General features: G+C 38.5%; 1 protein-coding gene and 1 long non-coding RNA gene across 4 annotated transcripts in view; one reads left to right on the forward strand and one right to left on the reverse strand.

Annotated features, from left to right (window-relative positions):
* The window catches only part of LOC114878174 (carbonic anhydrase-related protein 10), a 248034-nt gene that overhangs the window by 80599 nt on the left and 146473 nt on the right, over positions 1 to 20962 (reverse strand). For all 3 annotated transcript variants that reach the window (XM_029191668.2, XM_029191669.2, XM_029191670.2), the window contains exon 3: positions 12075 to 12211. In XM_029191668.2, the coding sequence (XP_029047501.1) occupies positions 12075 to 12211 (137 nt within the window). The remainder of the gene's footprint in view (positions 1 to 12074; positions 12212 to 20962) is intronic.
* Positions 15231 to 20530, forward strand: LOC123988302. Its single transcript, XR_006829879.1, has 3 exons — positions 15231 to 15551; positions 18911 to 19063; positions 19552 to 20530. It is a non-coding gene; the product is annotated as an uncharacterized LOC123988302 (long non-coding RNA).

Genomic DNA, 20962 nt, shown 5'->3' on the forward strand with positions numbered 1-20962 from the left:
AAAAAAAAAAAAAAAAAAAAAGATTTTTAAAACAAAAGTATTATAATTACAATATGGAATTTTACCCTTCAATTTGTAACAAGTGTTGAATAGCTATAAACAGACTTACTTTCCACACTGCAATCCTTAATCAAACAATCCTTAAGAAAATATTTTACATTTCCTTCTTTCCCTACGAGTTTTATGTTTCACCCCTTCGTGTCAAAATTTTAATGAATATTCCATATGTGTATCGTAATTTAAATATAGTAAATTGTAAATAGTTAAGAATTATAAAAACATACAGTTTGACCCTTAACCTTTGATCCTTGCAGTTTGAGCCTGGGTCAATCATGATCTACACTTACAAAACATATACAAGATTATTAACTTAAAGTTAAATATATAATTTCTAAACATAAGGGTTTTATATACAATATTGGAAAAATAATTTTAAAGATACGTAAAATTAAAAAAATGTGAATACATAATGTAAAATACAAAATTAAATTAAAATTCCTGTGGTTCTCTCCAACGTTCATTACCCGAGGGTCTTCGAATACACGAGTGGGTAAAAAGGTCCTGTCGGAAGTTCATTGTTTGAAGCGAAATTGATCCAAAGATTTTCAACTGAAACTTTAATATGCATCTTATTTCTGCAATTATCGAATAATAATGATGCCACGTGTGCCCCCCGTTACAATTGCTTCTCTACAAAATCTCAATACATATATAGTACTGCTCTCTCGCCAAAATCTAAGCCTTTCCCCCACCTCCCGCTCCAATACATCATAACCCACGAATAACCCTTCCCTCACCGTAGTCCCCTTTCCCATCCGCCGGTAACGGGCCGATGGAGGCGATGGAGGAAACCCCTAGCAAGCGGCCACCACAAAAAGGAGCTTCGAAGTCGGCGACAGCACCAGCACCCCTCCCCAGAAAGGGAGCAACCCTGAACCCACAACAAAGGTCCAGCAACCCAACAACGGCGGAAAAGCAGCCGAATGGAGCCATCTGTCGCCGAGTCCGAAGACCACAGCCCGCCGTCGAGTCTCCGTCAGCCTCATCGATCCCGATTACCGGCCGATCGACCATCGATCAATCTTAGTCCCGGAAGATGTCCCCAATTCACCCCTATCCCCTCCCCAAAGATTCGTTGCGACCGGCTCGTCGCCGCTACTGCGACGACAAGCCGGCAATTTAGCGTTACGACGTTGTATAGAGAGAGAGCGAAAATATAGAAAGCGATTTAGAGAATATCATAGAGTTGTGTGTGTGGAACGTGCACGGCGATTGGTGAGTCCTTCCGATTACTAAAAATTGTAGATCTGAGTCCGGGAACGGCAATTTCCGCGTCCGCGCATTGTATTTCTGCGAGTCGCGCTCGCGTTAACCCGGTCCTCCCCTTAAAGATTCCCTTGAACCCTTTCCCTCGATCGCGTATCGTACATGAACCTTCCTGTACACTCTGAGATTTCCCTTCTCTCGACGACCCGCCTTGCGGACTCCCCAGCGTAGCGATTGTTACGGCAGAACACGGTTGAGCCGCGGAACCCGTCCCCTGTAAATCCCAAAATTTTCCCTTTCCTTTATTTGCCACAGCGAGTGGCTGGCGCCCAACGAATTTCTTATCATTATGAAGAAAACGGACATTATATATTATAAAGTGCACCCACGCGATTGCGGGTCACAGATGATGTTAAGAAAAGTACTTTTTTTCTTTTAAATAAATAAATAAAAAAAAACACAATTAATATTCTTCGAATTTTTATAAGATAAAGCTATTATTATCTCCTTAAGGAGGTATTCTAGTGTGAACCTTTGAAAAAATCGTTTTTCCCTACTTTTTCAAAGAACATACTTTTAAAAATATACGTGCTAGCTCTTATGCCAGAATTACTACAATTAACGAAGTTATAACTGTTGAACGTTACGTCGTCGTAACGATCAATGATATTGTCAAAACATTTTTTTCAGATCTATGTTTTCTAAAATGGCGTCCATGATATTTGGAAATTTACTTATCCAACTGTCTTAAAATTTTATATGCAATTTCAGTGCATATATCACTGTAGCCTGTACTAGACTTAATTCAAAATCTTTCATTTTTTATATTTTTTTTAAACGTCGGAATATTAAAAGGCATGGAAAAATCGATAATTAAATTTCCAATTGTCTTGAAATTTCTTGGTTTCTTTATTTTATATGTACATATAAGCAGAGCAGCCGGAATCACGGACACCGTGTAACGTTTTCTATAAGCGATTGCGTATCAGGGCACAGTTTTAATTTTGTTTCGATAAAAAAATTATAAATGTTACTCAGAAATGGATTCTGAAATTTTTACTGCGAGAAAAGCTTTGTAACTTTCTTTATAAAAAATTTCCTTATAACACACAAAAAAACTGTTTTACGGTAGAATACCCCTTTAAAATTCGTAATTACCATGAGAGTAGGAAACAATGAAGATACTAGAAAGGTATAGTGCTGCTTTGTAAATATTATTGCAGCCAAATATCAATTTCTAAAAAAAAAGTTGCTCGTGTCTTCAATTACAGCCTGAACGTGTTTAACCATACACGAATATTTCTACTGTGAGAGCAAACGTATTAAGGAAACACCATAAAAGGCATTATATTATTCTTCGTTAAGAAATCATGCTTTCGATCATGGTCATCGGTGAAATCGATGGAGAAATCCCCATGGCTTGTTCGGAATCAACGAGTTTCCGTTGTGATAGGGAGGAGAGGAAAACAGGGCGATGAATAAATGTTTACTTAATGGAAGATTAGTGTTTCTGCAGACTTAAGGGTATTACCGGGCGTACAGTTCGAGCGAGACAGAAATGTGGACGAACGTTAAATAGCCTGGCTGGTAATTAATGGATTTATTATCGAATTAACGAACTCGCTCAGTGAAAAATGGACAGAGAGAAAGTGGAGAGCGGTCCATGGTGAATTCGAAATCCATTACCAACTGGCGACAGCTCTGGGAATACCCTTGGTGTACAGTTGCGAGTGGACGTGAGTTCAATGCGCTCCGATAGAGAAGTCTCTTGGTGAGATAAATCATCTGGAAAATGTTAATTTTCGCTCCAACATTGAATAAGAATTTTTTGTTACGTTTTGTATTTTTACATTCGATCTATTGATCTTGCATTTGGCATTTAGGGAGCTCAATCTGTTTATTTTCCTTTTCTTTATATCGGTGAATATAAAAGATTATTGTTGTTATTTGTTGTAATAGGGAAGAGGCGGATGGCTGGGTAGATCTATTGCTAATTCACGATACTTTTCACTTATCTCCATTTTACATTTCTACAAAACGCTCGCGAACTCTGACACGTGTTTACTTTTTGTCAATCGCCGAGAGAAAAAGAGAGTCGGTGCGCCAAGTGTGCATTATTAACACGCAGCGCTCCGAATCTCGCATGGCTTGTTAGCGCGCGACATTTGACTTATTCATAACACCTTCCCTTCTTGAGAAGGTTTACCTCATACCGCTCTATACCATACCGGCGGTTTCTTAATTCTAGTAGATCGACGCAACTCGATTTCTTTCGCTTTCTATGCACGAGTTCCTTCGTGCTCTGGTTACATTATAAAATTCCCCTAAAAATTCTTCTAACGGCCCATAATAATGGTCCTCTTCCTCTATCACTTTCGGTGTCTTTTTCCAGATCGAACGTATTTGGTTCAGGTGTCGTTTCCAGATGCGGCCATCATCTAAATTAATTTTATAATGAAGCTTGCCTATACTTTCTCTTATTATACCGAATTTCCACCGATCGTGAACTACATAGTTCCTACAAGCCACACAGCTTCCTATCGCTAGTTCTTTTACATTTATGATCTATTTTCACTTTCCTTCGGAAATATTAGATCCAGTTTAGTGCGTACTTTCTGTCCTAAAAATAATTCTCACTTTTGTCGTCGTATGCGGTGCCGACCGATATTGCAATAAAAATTTTTCCATTTCAGTTTCGAGATTGCTTTCATTCGCACTCTAGTGTTTGTATAAAACGCTCTGCCTGTCCATTCATGACGGGGTTATAAGGTACTGTACATTTGTGTATAATTCCATGAATTGTTAGGAGCTTTTGAAATTCTTCTAAAATAAATGTTCTGCCATTATCGGTGTTACGTGGCCGAAGGCTAGGCGCGTATGGCTAGCGGAGGCTTTCGGATGAGAGACCGCATAACTTATATTATATTATTGTCAATACAATCCGAGCGGTTAGATTGTATTGTTGTGGGAAGTGTCACTAGTTTTCACTGTGTTGAAGAAGAATGCTAACGTGGGTTTGACACAGTAATGTATATATTTTACATATCAGGCTATTACAGTGTTGTGGTCGCGTATATAGGTGTGTACATTGTATATTACCTATTTTCGCTGGGTGCTCGTATTTGACGCATTGGCAATGCGGGGTGCTGTGTGTGGTTGCTAATAATGCCAAATAGAAACACTGACTGTACTGACTGTATTCTACATATAAGGTTAACTTTGCTCGAAGAGGACGCTAACCCGATCTCACTAAATAGCAACTAGCTCATAATCGTACACGATGTGCTCAACACTAGATGAACTTCGGTACTGCCCCAGAACGTTGATACGAACGGGTTTATATACTAATTAGAAAAGGGGTAGTCTGGTTATTATTTAGATGATCGGTCTGGGCCCATCTGTTTCGGTGACGGTCTGGAGTGGTTGCATCTGTTATGCGATTACGGTGGACCCATTGCTTTCCCAAAACATTTGGTTCTGTTATCGCTGGGCCTTCTGTTTGTTTCAAGAGCAAGCGGCCTGTTTGCCGGAGAGTTTTCCTTTCCAGATGTTAAACGTTTATTTCTTAAGAGAGGCATGTTTGATAAAACGATCTGCCAACGTGACATCGGTGACGAGAATTTTTGGTATACCATATGATGCAAAAATGTTTGTACATTCTTTAATAATTGTTTTGGCAGTAGGTAATGTTCCTTACAATTCGTACTTCCGGCCACTTGGAAAATGCATCAATCATAACCAAGAACCATTTCCCTAAAAAGGGACCTGCAAAATCCGCGTGCACTCGATGCATTGCTGTTGTTGCTGGTTCCCATATATGTTGTTCCGCCTTGGGCGGATTATTCCGTATTTTATTGCATGCTGTACAATTTTCTATTAAATCTTTTATATCGTTATCGATACCTGGCCACCAGCAATAACCGCGTGCAATTTCTTTTCTTTTACTTATTCCGAAATGACCTGTATGCAATTGTTTCAGAACCATTGCACGCAATGATGATGGAATTATTACTCGGAAGTCTCGCATAATAATTCCATTTTGTGCATTAAATTCTTCCAAATTTAAATTAAACCTATCCTCGCTTAGCACCTCCTTTCCTGTCTGCAATGCGTCCAATAATTTCTTACACTTAGGATCTCGCTTAGTTTCTCTTTTAATATACTCAGCATTAACTGGAAATTCTTGTAATTCCTCTAATTGAAACGCTTCTACTACATCTATTTTTGCATTTATTTTTGGTGCCGGCAGTCGTGAAAGGCAGTCTGCATTACTATGTTCGCTTGTCCTTCTATATTTAATTGTGTAATTATATCCCTGTAGGAAGATTGGCGTAATTTATATTCATGAAAAAAATGTTTTGAACAACATGCCTTCTTACTCAAGAACATCTAACTGTCGGTGTTTCATCACACAGTGTACATTTCATTTGTATGTTCTGTTCAAAAGCAAAATCTACACGATTCACAAAATATCCTGATTTTTTCTCTGTGTACCGACTTTTCTACCAAGCATACTGGAATAGATTTTTATATCCTGGTAAAGTCAGTTGATTGTGTGCAAGTGATTGTTATTTAATTACATTATTTCTTAAATGAAGATTAACGTCGTAATCACGTAACAGTACATCGTCGGAGAAACGCCTAACATAATTCTTTCAGACCCTAAATCCATAAACATCTTATAAAAGATTCAGATTAATACATTTATACCACATACACATACCTAACATATACTTGAAATATAATTACACTAATTATGTTACTAATACCGGAAATTAATTTACATTTATTTTATTCCTTACCATCTTTATCGCATATTAATATGTAGGTACTAAAGTAACCTTTATTAAAATTGTAAGCTATAAATAACTTTACTAATGCCTAGTATATGTATATGGTAAACGCCAGATATCGTAATGGATATTAACCGTACATCCATATCTGGTATGTCCGCGACCCGACGCGACGTATGTGCGCGATGCATATATAATATTAAAATATACAAAAATGTAAAAGGCAAAAGTTCGACATCATAGCACCGTCCGTGGTGCGGTAGGATTTATCTTCAATCATGTCCCAAATAATATGGATTAGCCATCGGGGAAAGTTCTTTCTGTTGAGTTTGAATATTAGGCCGTCAATCCAGACCGAGTCAAACGCTTTTTCGAGGTCCAGGAGGGCTGCTCCAACGAACCTGCTGCTACCGACTTTTATGTTAAGTTCTGAGACCAATTTGTGGATCGCGTGCGTCGTGGAGTGGAGGTGTTTGAATCCGAATTGGCAATCCAGGATAACGTTAAGTATTTTGCAGTAGGAGGTAATTAAGGAGTTAATGTATGCTTCATAGACTTTGCTGATGGCCGGAATGAGGCTTATAGGGCGATAGCTTGAAAGATTGTTGGGTCCTTGCCTTTTTTAAGAATTAGTATGACTTTCACGCATTTCCATGCGGGCGGAAAATATTTATGGTTGAGGCAATTATTAAAGACTATGGTGAGGGCCAGAATGAAATTTGGGGGTAAATGTTTAAGAACTATCGGGGGGATGTTGTCAAGTCCGTGTGAGGTTTTGTTAGGAAGTTTACTTAGGATAAATCCAAGTGAATAAGGGTTGCAAAATGGGTGCGGCTCATCAGCCGTAAAAAGGGGAGAGCTGGCTCTAATGGTGTCCAAGAAGGTGGTGAAAGTAATTCCCCGTATTCTATCGAGGATTGCTTCGGATTTGACAGCGTGGGCGGCCGAGTCAACCATCTCTTTGAGATTGGTGTTTTGGTTCATGTATCTTGGCATGTTAATAGATTCGAAGTGAGCCCCGAGTATGTTTAGTTTATCGTGAGGTATGGTGAAGATATATTTGTCATTGAATACTGGTGTGTTAGAGTTGCAGCATTTGCTTCGGTTAAGGAGTTGAGGATTGTCCTTGTCGACGTGGAGATCGCTGATTACTAACGACAGCTTAGGCCGAAATAGGGAATTAATTTTGGGAAAAAACAGTTCGGGGGTTCTGTGACCATTAGTTCTGATAACTTTCTCCCAGTATCTTTCAGATGTGATTCTGAGTTCGTGATGGATAGCTTTTGTGGTTGTAGTGAGCAGTGCTTTTAGCTATTTTGTTATGGCCAGGCGAGAAGTAGGATCTGAAAGGAGGAATTTGTGTAGGGTAGTAACAATTTTTCTTCTTTTTCGCTGTAATTTGATTTTTTTTTATTGAGGTATTTAATGAAGTTGGGGGTGCTGTTGACAGGAGGGGCGCCTTCTCTGAGATAGTGTTTATTATGCTATTGTTAATGTTTTGTAGTTCGCTATCTATTTCTGCTATTGATAGGTTGCGGTTGTCTGGGATTGAAGTAGAATAGTTGTCGTTAAGTCTCTTTGTAAAGCTTCCCCAATTAGTGGCCTTGAAGTTGAGGCGTTGAATCTGGGGGCAAGTGTTCACCAGCGGTATAGTGTCGCTCACCAACTCGAAAGATAAAAATATCGCCGCGTGGTCAATATCGTAAGGAAGTGTGAGCGCTTTGTTGGTGTGCCTGTGGTGGCTTGTGTGTGTCAGTCGAGAATCAGTCAGGCATATGTCTAGGAAAGTGTGTGCGGGTTTGTAAGTTGGGGATTGCGACGTGATTATGTTAAGTTTAAATTCCTGTTCTGAGAGTTCTGCCCATTGATTTAAGTATCTACCTCGTTGGTTATTTGCTCGGGCGCCCCACTGTTTGCGTCTAGCATTGAAGTCTCCAGCCATAATATAGTAATTGTCAGTCTTCTGTAATTGGAGCACGAGGAAGAGGGAGATGAGTTCGTCATTGAAAAATTTTCCGTTGTCGTTTCGGGCGTAAATACTGACGAGGAATAACTTATTTCTGTGTCGTTGGGAGCTTTAATATTGTGCATTCTATCTGAAAATTACGAGTCAGTGGAAGGTCTATGGTTTCGAAGTGGATGTTTTTCTTAACGAGTATGGCAGTTCCACCGCCGTGGCTAGCAGAGGGTCCATCATTTCTAATTATGTGGTGACTGGTAAAAGAAACTTGTGTTTGGCGTTGAGTTTAGTTTCTGAGATGAAAATAGCATCGCGGTCGTACTTTTGGGCAGCCTAGTAGTTCGAGTCTACGGTAGTTGGCGCATATGGAGTTAACGTTGATAGCGGCGATTCTTACATTACTTACGGATGCTGAGTTGTTAGCCATTTTGGGAGATGACCATAGAGTTAAGTATAAATTCGATTTCTTCGGTGTTGACCGAAATTTGCGCTGAAATTAATTTTAGGTGTTGCGAACCTAATAGCAAGATTTCAGCTTTGAGTTCGCTCATCCAGCTTAAGGGATCGCGTGGTGGTAGCAGAGGCTGTAGATGCGGCGATGCTTGTGTGATGGCAGGCATGTTGGGTAGAGGGTTGTCAGTCCGCTGTAGGTTGATTCTAAATGGCGTTCGGTGGTCCAATGTCCGGTTCAGTCCTAGCGCTTGGGCAAAGCTCAGGTCCTTTCTTACCGTACTGCGCCGTGTGTTTAAACTACGTAGCTTTTGCTGGTATTGAGAGGCCCTATGCGTTTTGCTACCTCTGGAGGGCAAACTTAATAAACGGGCAGCCTTTATATGAGGCAGGGTGTCCTTCCTGTTCGCAGTTGGCGCACCTGAGCGCCGATTTCTCAGAGGCTTGTGTGATGGGGCAGCATTCAGGGGTATGTGATTGTGCGCATTTCACACATCGAAAAGGTAGGTTACAGATTTTGCTGGCGTGGCCAATGCGCTGGCACTTCCTGCATTGGTAGATTGAAGGTTTTCTGAGGTGCTTCCATTTTATCTTCTGGTAGACGAGGATCTTAATCTTGAATAATTCAGCGGTCTGAGTATTGCTGGACACTTGTAGGATGTGGTGGAATCTTTCTGGATCTTTCTTGTGAAAATAAAACTTGTTTAGGCTGATATTCTCAAGGTTGGCCATTTGTTTTTCTTGGATCTAATCCTTTATATCGTCGCAATGGAAGTCACCCCTTATTCCTTTAATAATAAGGGATTTAGGTTTCTGACCTTTCGGGGTGTATGTGTAGAACTGGGCATTATGTTCGGCCAGTTTGTTCTTGAACAACTCGAAGTGTTCGAGATGTTTGATGTAGATCGTATGACTACTGACGTCAACCTCTCTTATAGTGAAATCACTTCTAGTTAGACTTAGGCTTTTTGCCAAGCCTATGAGTGCCGATATGGACGTATTACCATAATTGAGTATATAGGTGGGGATCGGTGTGTTTTTAATGCTGTGGGTTGCCCATGAGTGGCGCCGGTGCTGCCGTTGTCTTCCGTGTCCATATCCGAATCATCGTCAGATAACGCACTGAAACGGTTGTTAATGTCTGCGGCAACGTCCGTTGCGGGGGCTATTCTATCTTTGTTGATTTTGACTGTCTTTTTAGGTGTTTGCCAGCCATTGGGACCTGGGTTATGAGCCTGCGCGCTGTCCAAGATGGCGGCATTCGTAGGCCGCGCGGGCGTAGCACGTGGTCTAGCGGCTTTTAGGTTAGGCGCCGACGATCTTAGTTAAGACCGTCTTAAGTCCTTGCTTAAGTCGCGACTCTGAATACGGCCCTTAGCGTTTTTGGCTCTCTTAGCCGGATTGAATGCTCTAGTGTGGTGGCTTCTCGATAGGGGTCACCTGGCGAGACCCCCCGCTTCGCGTTATGCGTGGCTGCGGAAGCCATTGTAGTGTGTGTATTGTGGGCCAAGCACGCCAGTATATTAGGATTCCACTCATATAGTGTGATTATATAGCGTCTGGTGTCACAAGAAATGTAAAAAGGAAAATAAATATATATACACGAAACACTCTTGGACACGGGTGCAAGCACCAGTAATTACAAATGATCATACACTTTTCACCAAGTCGTTAGTATGTCCGTTCACTCTTACGGTTGCTGCGAAACTCCACGTGGACGGTCCCTGCCCCAGACGCCTGTGTTCTATATTCTCAGCTCTTATATATATATATGTACATCGACAAGTCCCGTGATGGAGCACTTGCGAGAAAGGATGGAGTTACACGCGCGACACCTTGCGGTCATCACAGGAAAGGTCCAAAGCGCATGGGGCACCACGCTCCGCTCACAAACCCCACAGTAATATATCCTAATATTTTTATAACCGATTTACAAAACGCTACTAAATTTATTTCTGTACCGTAGATAGTCGCGTCAGGAAACCACCAGCGCACATCGTTCTGATTCATAACGGTCACTGCCGATTCGCTATCTACCTCAAATTTCATTTGCTTGTTATTTACTTGCAATGTGCAGTGAAACTTATTTCTGAACTGGGGATGTTTCAACTGTAGTATATCCTCCAGTTGATTGATCTGCTCCTTTATCTTGAAACATACCTACTCTTTTCAGATCAATGTGTTCAGATGAAACATACTCCTTTTTCCCCACAACCAGAGCAACGAATTTCTCTATTTAATGTACATTGTGCTTAGTTACTGTTCCTTTCATACCCTTAACATTTTCTCCCCGATAATTATTGGAATAATAATTTAACAGAGTATTAGAACGATTATTGGAATAACTAGGAAATCCGTTTGTCAACTTCCCTTTTTGTCCATTTCTAGGTCTACTAGCCCCTGGTTTCCTTGGTGTAGAGAAATACTCTACAACATGCAAAAAGTTTCGTTCCGATTCGACCATCCGTCTGGGAGTAATCGGCGAACGTACGGCGCACGTACATGAAATAGTACGTTTTTTTGCAATAAAAAGCATTCGGAATAAAAAAATATAAAATGTTTTTTTAACGGGACTAATCGGGACACATACTTTAGAAGATGCAAAAGGTTTCGTTCCGATTGGTTCATCCGTCTCGTAGTAATCGGCGAACATACATTTAGAAAAAAAAGTCGTTAGGAATGAAAAAATGCAAAGTATTTTTTTTTACGGGACCAATGGGGAGTTATACTCTACAAGACGCAAAAAGTTTCGTTCCGATTGATCGATCCGTCTCGGTGTAATCGGTGAACATACATAAAGAAAAAAAATACATACACATCGAATTGAGTATCCTTCTCCTTTTCGAAGTCGGATAAAAATTAAGAACCGTCCCTGTAACATCTGTAACCACCTTCGCCATATTGTAATCCCTGCATCGAATGATTCAATTGTTAATGAATTTGGTATTGCCGTTGTCTGTGCAACTTTTTGGACTATACTTCCAGATCCTCCTTGGATCGCCATTCTTTTTTTCTTTTGTATAGTTATAGTTTAACGTCTTGGTCCTGATTCGTTTCCTTCCTTACACGGTATAACCGCCACGTGGTCTAATGGTGATACCAAATCTCCTCGAAGTTTTTCTTCGTCTTCGTATATCTTTTTTAATCCTCATCGCCAATTTGTTGTTATTTGTTGTAATGGGGTGGAGGCGGATGGCTGGGTAGATCTATTACTAATCCACGATACTTTTCACTTCTCTCTATTTCACATTTTTACAAAACGCTCGCGAACTCTGGCTTGTGTTTACTCTTTGCCGGTCGCCGAGAGAAAGAGCCGGTGCGCCAGGTGTGGCTCATTAACACGCAGCGCTCCGAATCTCGCATGGCTTGTTAGCGCGCGACATTTGACTTATCCATAACAATTATAAATATCGCACTTTTAAAATTATACATGTTAAATTTCCAAACGTTAATTATTGAAATATAAATTCGATACTTTGGAACTTCACTGATTACCTTGACCTAATAATCAATCTTTCTTTACTCTTCGTTATAGAAAGAATACCAATTGTAAGAAGTTATAAAATTACGATTAAGAAGAAAACAAAGAACATTGGATAAATTACCTTGTGTTTATCGACCACCACTGGTCTCAAGTGGCGGTCAAAAAGAAGCTTGTCAGGCTCGATGTTGATAGGACTCTGTCTCCTTCCTTTGCTGCACAGAGACCACTGTGGGTTTATCAGACCCCAAAACGAAGGACCTGCACAAAAGTATCAAAACAAATATTATAATAAATTTTACTATATACTATAAGTATAAGTATAGTATACTAGTAAATGTATAAGTATAGGTACACGTAACACCTATTTTTATTATTTTCTTTAGCCCTTGTAAATAGAAAAATTGTAAAATCATATGCTTAATAATTTTTAATAATATCTAACAGGGATGAGTGTTTTAATTACATTAATCAACCTCTATATACAAAGATCCCTGGCGTTACAAGTTTTATTTCATGTAACAAATAATAAATATATTTTAAAAATATATATATAAAAGAGTATTCGCTGACTCATGGGAGTCGTAAAGGAGAATTATAGCTGCAACGAAATGTAGTTGTTGGCTCGATGAAGACATTAGCCCGATACAGAGGAAATGCTGAGTAAGGAAAGAGAAGCAGGTCGTGGTAAATTCACAAAGGAAACGACTCGTTAGCCGTGGTATTCTTGCTATCGATTCGACCGGTTCACTCGACACGAAGAAAGTTAAATTTCTCAGAGGGACGCCAGCAAACGCGACCAACAGAATGGCTAACCTTCCCTGTTGGTTCCTATCGTACAGTAAAACGAGTTCGAAAGCCCTTATACCGAATAAAAGTTGACGCGAGCGAGGTATGCTTTAAAGGGGAGGCTGTACGAGCCTTTCGGCTTCGTATACCGGCTGGAAAAGTTGAAATTATAAAAATTTCAGATTTCCAAACGGCTGACAGACGACAAGACGACGATTCGCGACCATTGGGGATACGCTCGGCCACGGTTTCTCCAACAACTTTCCTTCAAGTTCGACCGACAGGGAAATTGGAAACGTGGCTGAAGGAAAAAAGACTAATTCTTTTTTATTTTCCACAAAGAAACAAAGAGTGACAATCAATTATTCATTTATTTATAATTTACAGTTTCAATTAATGCAACAAATTGTTTCCTATAAATATCAGTGTCGGGTTGAGGGGAACTACTGCCCCGGTCTCCACTTTGCAGGGTGCGCCATTATAAGCCTTCCACTTACGTTGTCAAAAAATATTGACAAATGAACGAAATTTTTTTTTTGCTACTACCCTTTTCCTTCACAATTAAATGTTACTTATTTTTATTCAGAATAAATTTTTTTTTAACCAATTTTATCAATCTGAGGGGCCCACGAAGAACTCTCCTGCGCCCCAGAAACCTTAATCTGCTTCTAGACAATATTATACTGTAATACGTATCAAAGTAATTAATATTAGTCCTGTAAGTTTTAAATGATCTTACTACGATTGATAAACGCGCATCTCATAATAAACACTGTCCTTGTGCCTATACATGTTATATAATACCTCGTACGGTCATATTTGTTACAATTTAATTTTTGCTGCAATTTGCAAAACTGGAAAAGATAAATCTATTATATTACCTATATATTAATGGATTTAGGAACAAATGTTTTTTTTTGTTATTATTTAAATTTGTGTAATTTTTACAACTATGTAACAATAAGTCTGTTGTTGTAAACAAATTACCTATTCTTTCACAAAATTAGTGACCCCCTTTTGTTTTATTACAAAAAACCATAAATCTTTTTCTTAAGAAGTTTTCTTATATCTGAGATTTTTGTTAAGATAGCCAATGGTGGTGACCTTACACCTACAAAAATTATTTTCACCCGATGAATATATCTATCATCAAAATCGGAGATAAACATCTCGGTATGTATGTTTCTTTATAAGTTACTTTTCGAGTAGTTGTTACGTCCGGATTATTTTCAATAATCCGACCATGGTTAAGATCTATTTCCATTTTCTTTCTGATAGTTTGAATAGTTTGACCGTTCACATACCGAATTTGTGTACCTCGTCAGTGCGCAGCACTTGGAGATAATCACACAAGGAGGCTATAATTAGTTCTTTTCAAATAATAAGAAGTCAACCTTCCTTAGGACAATTGCCTCGTCGAAACCGCGTAGCAATAAATATATAGAAATTCGAAATCGCTAAGGTTAAGGAGAGGTATTATCAACATCTTTCGCCGTGCAGTTAAGCAGTGCGACGCACTTGGAAATTTCCCGGCTTAACCGCGCAGAACAAAGGAAATACGATTTTGTTTTACCTCGCAAGCGAGATATCTCTCCTACCTGCAAACCATGCGTCAGCCGACCTTTCCACAAGGAATGAATGCAATTAAGATCGAAGGCAATTAGTATGAAACGGAATGAAACTGTTTGAATGACTATGGAATGCGAAGGTTTGCGTGACAACCACTGAAGTTTGAAATTTGTCGACCGACGTTCGAGAACGTTCGAGACGAAGGTCGACCAAGGCAATAAACATCGTCAATGAACTACAGCTAAATGTTAAACGTAGAACGTTTAGAAAATACGTAAATCGTTAAAAATTGATGTACGCGGAACTAATGACAATTAAATGCAGCAACATATTTGCATATATCCGCGATTCGATAATAATTACAAATATCCATTGCCTTTTTCGTAAACCGCCGAAACGCAAATAAGAACGGAATAATTTAATATTATTCAATTACTAGTTGTTCAATATAGCGAGTTAAACATCTATTAAGAAAGCTAGATCTTCTTCGATACCGAAAATATCATTTATAAGAGCCTCTTTGATTAGTAAATTCGAACAAATAAAGTCATAATAGATTTCGAATATTCCAGAAGGGTGTTAGAGGGGTGGAAAGAGATAGACAACGCTAGACAAGGGAAGCATGAAAGGTCGAGAAGGGATGAGAACTCGAGAAACGCGCCTAGATAAAACCAATGCGTGCGGGTCTTCCCCTTCGACACGTACCCTGATTTGCCAAATGATGTCCCCACTTTGGGCCCATGATCGCGGGTTGAACCCTAAGATACGATCGCTTGACTGAGGCAAATCACTCTTCGTCGAAAAATCGTAAGGTACGTGACGGGGAGCCCGTGTTCGCGTAGAGACAGAGTTGTCTACGGGATCGTGTCATTAGATTGCTCGGCAAAGTTCCTCCGTGTAACGAGGCAGAGTGTCGAGAGTGTTTCAATTCGCGATTGTCAAGGACTCATACGAATACGTTAAATTCATTTCACACTTTTCAATTCCTATCTTTTTCTTTTGTTTTTAAATCGATCGTTAATTAATTATATTTTCTTTTCCGCGCCGCGTTGTTTTCGTATTTTGCTTCGTAATTCGTATCCGTAACAATAATACCGTAACGAAAAGGCCGATCGCGAACGCGTAGTGCGTGTGTTAAGTTTTTCATCCTTTCTTCGCCTTCCGGATTTCCAGACAACATCCAGGCTTTCAACGAGATATTATCTTGAATCATATTATCATATATTATTTAACATCGAGCTTGGTAAGCTGTCTATTTCATTTTGCTCAATACGACGAATCTGGATTTAGTGAGGCAAAACGGGCGATCTTGAAACCGCGTGTTCTGGAAATTTCCCACTAGATCGTTCCGTTCAACGCCGTGTTTAATGTATCGAAGATATTTAGCATTTTCTAATAACAATTCCGTTTACAATAAGGAGAGGCGGCCCACGAAACCGTTGGTCTTGGTAGTTTTCCCCCTGGGACCGTTTCCTCTCACTATACACTAATTGTTCACTGAAATCGTCGCTTGAATCTAAAAATTTACTTTTCTTGTTAATTAATATATATATTTCATTTTTCTGTATTTCCAACAGCTCGTACTTTCTGTTAACCAAACCATTTTATTGTTATGCTTTTCTTTATTTGAAATTATACTTTTTGTTACACATAACTAGTTTCAAATTCATTTTTGGTTCAAACACACTTCCTTCCTATACGTTCACGCCTACCATCTTCGCACGAATTCACACGAGGGACCCGTATGGGACCAGAGCATTGACGGACTTAATAAATAATTCCAGAATCTTACTTTAAATTTATCGATTCTTTTTAAATTGTTCCAATCGTTACCGACCTAACATCGTCGAGCATGATTAGGACTGGTGGCAGCGATAATACCGTTTTCAACTGCGTATTAATCACTCAGAAAGTAAAAGAAACATCAATTTCTTTTCTTTTTATATTTTGTACGTCGCGCGCCGTATCACGCTGGCAACGGAACATAGTGAAAATTTAGTCAGACGATGGATCTCATCACTACTTTTTGCATCTAATATAAATAAAAATTCATTTTTGTTTCTATTTTGCTGTTAATTGCATGTTTCTCATTAACATGACTATAAACTTTTTATGAAATTAGTAACTTTAGAAATACATAATATTTTAAGAATTCATTAATTTGTTAGGAAATCATACATTTATCTCAAGTAGCCCAATAAATTGAGCAGCCACTCTTACAAGGAGAAGGCAAGCTCTTCGGGTCTCAGATCGTTAGTTGAAACTTCGTACACTTATAGATCTCGTTCTCTTGTTTACGAATAGATACTATTATAGGTGTAGATAATAGTTTTTTAGATATTTGTGTTTGAAGTTTCATTATGCAGAGAAATACAGATTTAGTTAAATAGTAATTTGGTAAGAAGTAATTTGACAAAGTGGTAACGTATTTGAGGTGCACCTGTTGAGCCGCTCCTGTTGTGTAACGTTTTTTTTCTGTTTTCGATTTATTTACTCCAATTAATTGGATTTCAAATGTATATGCAATGATACTATTCATGACAAACAAAAAATAAAAATTGTATGCAAAAGTAATATAATAAAGAATTAAATCAAAGCACACTTTAGGAAGGACATTAACAACAAAACGAGCAGATGTGCGTGCAATAAAACTACATTTATTAAATGTGGAAAATGTTTTCGTCATTTATGTTACAATTAGTTTGTTTTTACGATTATATTTTGTTTTCAGGCACAGTCAACGAAGTGTGCTTTGATTTAATTATTTATTATATTACTTTTGCATACAATTTTTATTTTTTGTTTGTCATAAATAGTGTCATTGCATATGTATTTGAAATCCAATTGATTGGAGTAAATAAACCGAAAAAAAAAATTACACACCAGGAGGAGGGATTTGATACGTGACTACTTCGCCAAGTCACTTCTTGCCAAAACCTGGAACTAAATCTATATTTCCCTGTATAATGAAACTTCAAACACAAATATCTAAAAAGCTATTGAGTATCTACGCCTATAATTGTATATGTATATTCGTAAACAGAAGAACGAAATCTATAAATGTACGAAGTTTCAACTAAATCTGAGACCCGAACAGCTTGTCTTCTCGTTATTAGTGAAAACATTGTAAGGAGAAACTTGTATAATGAAATGTACATATCATATCTGATTTTCTAGTTTCACTTTCACCCGTATCAATCATGCAAAAATTCCCGATTAAGATGATTAAAAGGGCCGGTGTTGAAGTGGTTCAAGTATCACGCGTATTTCCTCGTTTAAGCATGTTACTATTCCGTTGCATTCTCCATCTTCCACCTTCTGACGTCTATGATATTAACGATCACATGCCTCGTACGGGTATAAGTAATAAATTATTGCTCGTATAAACAACTCGTATAACCGACGCGCGCCAAGCACGTCAGCAAGGAAATTTGCCACCGTGACGGCACGCGACGCTCTACACAAAAGATATCCCTCTACAACGATCCATATATGCTGTGGTTTTCTATACATGAAAATAAATATATGCGAGGCACGTTGTAATAACAATTATTAACTTCTTAGACACGACATCAGTATATTTTTTTCTTCTCTGACTTATGGAATTTCAAATAGAAAACTTCTCTACGAACTTGAAGCCGAAAATATTAAGTTTCATTAAAAATTAAACAGAATACCAAAGTATTCGAAAAGAAACCCTAATCATGTTTCAGAATCTTTTCAATTATAAAAACATCCATCTAAAAAATAATTCTGCGAAAATTTTTAAATCCACAATACACGATGCAAAGAAATTTTGTTTATTCGATAACAATTGCACTCGTACTTGTCAACAAGGGTGAAGAATGTCGAACAGGATCGAAGCGTAACGACATGACACCCTCCTCGCACGCGAGTGCAATTAAAAATTACAGTCCCGATGAACGTGCACACGAGAGGTCAATGCCGATGCACACACATCTTGTTTCGCATTCTTGTCTCGTGTTCTCGCATAGAAACACCCTCCATCCACATTCTCCTGATATCGACGCAATTAACCTCATTCATCCCCTGTGATTCTCACCCTCGAACGTCACGTTACAACCCTCCTCTCCTTTTTGAACGATTTCCTCCATTTCTCTCTTTCCCTCTCCGATGGGAAAATAAAAGTCGTTTGTTTTCTTCCACAGTTTATCTGAACTGTCGTAATTATTTTCAAATTTCTTCACCATATTTCACAAAATAATATTGGACGTAATTTTAGAAATTTATTTTAAGAAATAAATAGATTCATTAATTACTGTAGAATTTAAATTTTGCAATAATTTTATTTTATTCTTAAAACGTTCTTCATTCTTATTTTTCAAATTTAAAATATTATTTTTGTATGTGTACGAGAACTTGAAAATTTTGCATGCTCGATAGATACTCGGGTTTCTCACATCTCTTAATTAATTTTCTAATCTATGAAAATTCTCTTTATAAATCAGAGTGCCTAATTTTGGTCTGAGCCACGATTGACCCACTTCCTTTATTCTAAGGTTAATTAACATAAAGAATGTAACATTGATAAGAACAAGATTAAAAAGTGGATATCATTTCGTCTGTATTTTAATCTTTCAGGTCATCAAAATGCAAAATCATTACATATGATCCACGGGACGAGAATACCATATTCAACAGTGTACATATTCATACGTAGGAAAGTAAACAGTTGCATAAAACGACACGCATCGCGCGATTGAGCGATAGAGCGAGCCAAGTAATTTGCAATAGGTATGTTGATCCTGCTTTACGGGTTGATTTGAAATTCTCACATTCCACAGCATTCCGTGTTTATAGTCATTTCCAGTTGATCTGCGTTTATCGTCGATCCACTTGACTTTTACGTTTCACTGAACTATCAAGAAGAGAAATATTTGACATTTCCTTCTCCTGCGAGTTTCATGTTCCACTCCTTCGTATCAAAATTTTAATGAATATTTCATACGCGTACCTTCATTTAAATATAGTCAATTATTTATGTATAGTTAAGAATTATACAGAAATGTTGATTAACACTTTTATCATTACATTATCAGATGAAATTAAATCAAGAAATTGAAGACATTTTTTTTACACTACTTTTACTCAGAAATGAATAGAGGAAAAATTTAAAGAAATTACGTTTTTCATTCTTAATATTAAAATTTATTATTTCAATTGAGTAGCTTTATTGTTGCATCAAAAATTTACCTTACTCTTTCCTTCTTTTATTTCCACAGGTCGAGGGATACGAAACGAAAATGGCGAGAAGAAGAAGAAGAAGAAGAAGAAGAAGAAGAAGAAGAGAGGCTGCAGAGTATACGTTGAGCAGAGGGTGGCGAGCTGTGTTAGCTTCTACACTTAATCACTTTTGCTAATTGCAGAATGATTGCTCCTCGCTTGAAGTTTCAATAATGGGGTTGTTACACCCCCTCCACAATTCCTAGCCACGGCGTAACTGGTTATACAGTAAAGCTCACCAGTTATCACCCTCTCTCTCTCTCTCTTTCGTTATCTAGTTTCTTCTACCCCTCTTCTGGCAACCCTTCTTTTCAGCTGGTCTCACTCTCCTTCTCGACTTCCTCAGGTAACGGCTGATGAATGCCATAATAGCCTACCTGCCTTCAGGTGATAAGAAAGTAATCATTCCATCTGGCCACGGTTATTTCATTACCCGTTTCTGACCCACCCCTCTCTGTTCGGTTTGCTGTACAGCCTCCAGAGAAGCGGACGGACGGTGCTAATTATGCAATTATATCGGCCACGGAGAGGTCGAGAGCTGGGGATAGTCTGTTTGAAAATGAAATTCCTCTGGTACGGGATGGGCGACGTTATAAATATCGGCTTAATGTTTCGTCGCTTGATAAATAGCAGCTGCCTGGATGCGCGATACTATAAATTTTCAGGCGTGTTGGCTCACCTCAGCCCCGCGAGCATTCAGCTTCAAGCGTTTTCGAGAGCGTTCTTTTAGATTTGTCCAGGAGTTTTCCGCCGGATGTTTATTAACACTTCACTCACCGGAAATTTATTAATAGGCTCATCATCGGTTGTTGACGAAAAACCAATTAATCTTTCGATTATTATTATAAATTCATTTATAATTCAGTTGAAATAATAAAAGTTATGTATACACTCGCCATCACATCAGGCTTCCTCATAAAAAATGATGATGTGTGGGTCCCTATCCTTTCCCGGAGGGATCCCTGGTGAAAATGACAATGTAGGAAAAGGATCTCATATGTATAGTATACATATACGTATACACACACAATATGTATAGGTCTGTGCCCCACCACCACTAATGTATAAACGTTTACGCAAAAAATTTGAATTGATATTTATTTATTAGTCATATTTTTCGGTTATATACTAAATTTTATTATCACGTAGGCAGATCGTTTTATCAAACATGCCTCTTTTAAGAAATAAACCTTTAACATCTGAAAAGGAAAACTCTCAGGCAAACAGGCCGCTTGCTCTTCAAACAAACAGAAGGCCCAGCGATAACAAAACCAAATGTTTGGGGAAAGCAGTGGGTTCACTGTAATCACACATCTGCAACCACTTCAAACCGTACCGAAACAGATGGGCCCAGCCCGATCATCTAAATAATAACCAGATCACCCCTTTTCTAATTAGTATATAAACCCG

The sequence above is a fragment of the Osmia bicornis genome, chromosome 11, assembly GCF_907164935.1.
Source record: "Osmia bicornis bicornis chromosome 11, iOsmBic2.1, whole genome shotgun sequence".
Classification (NCBI taxonomy): domain Eukaryota; kingdom Metazoa; phylum Arthropoda; class Insecta; order Hymenoptera; family Megachilidae; genus Osmia; species Osmia bicornis.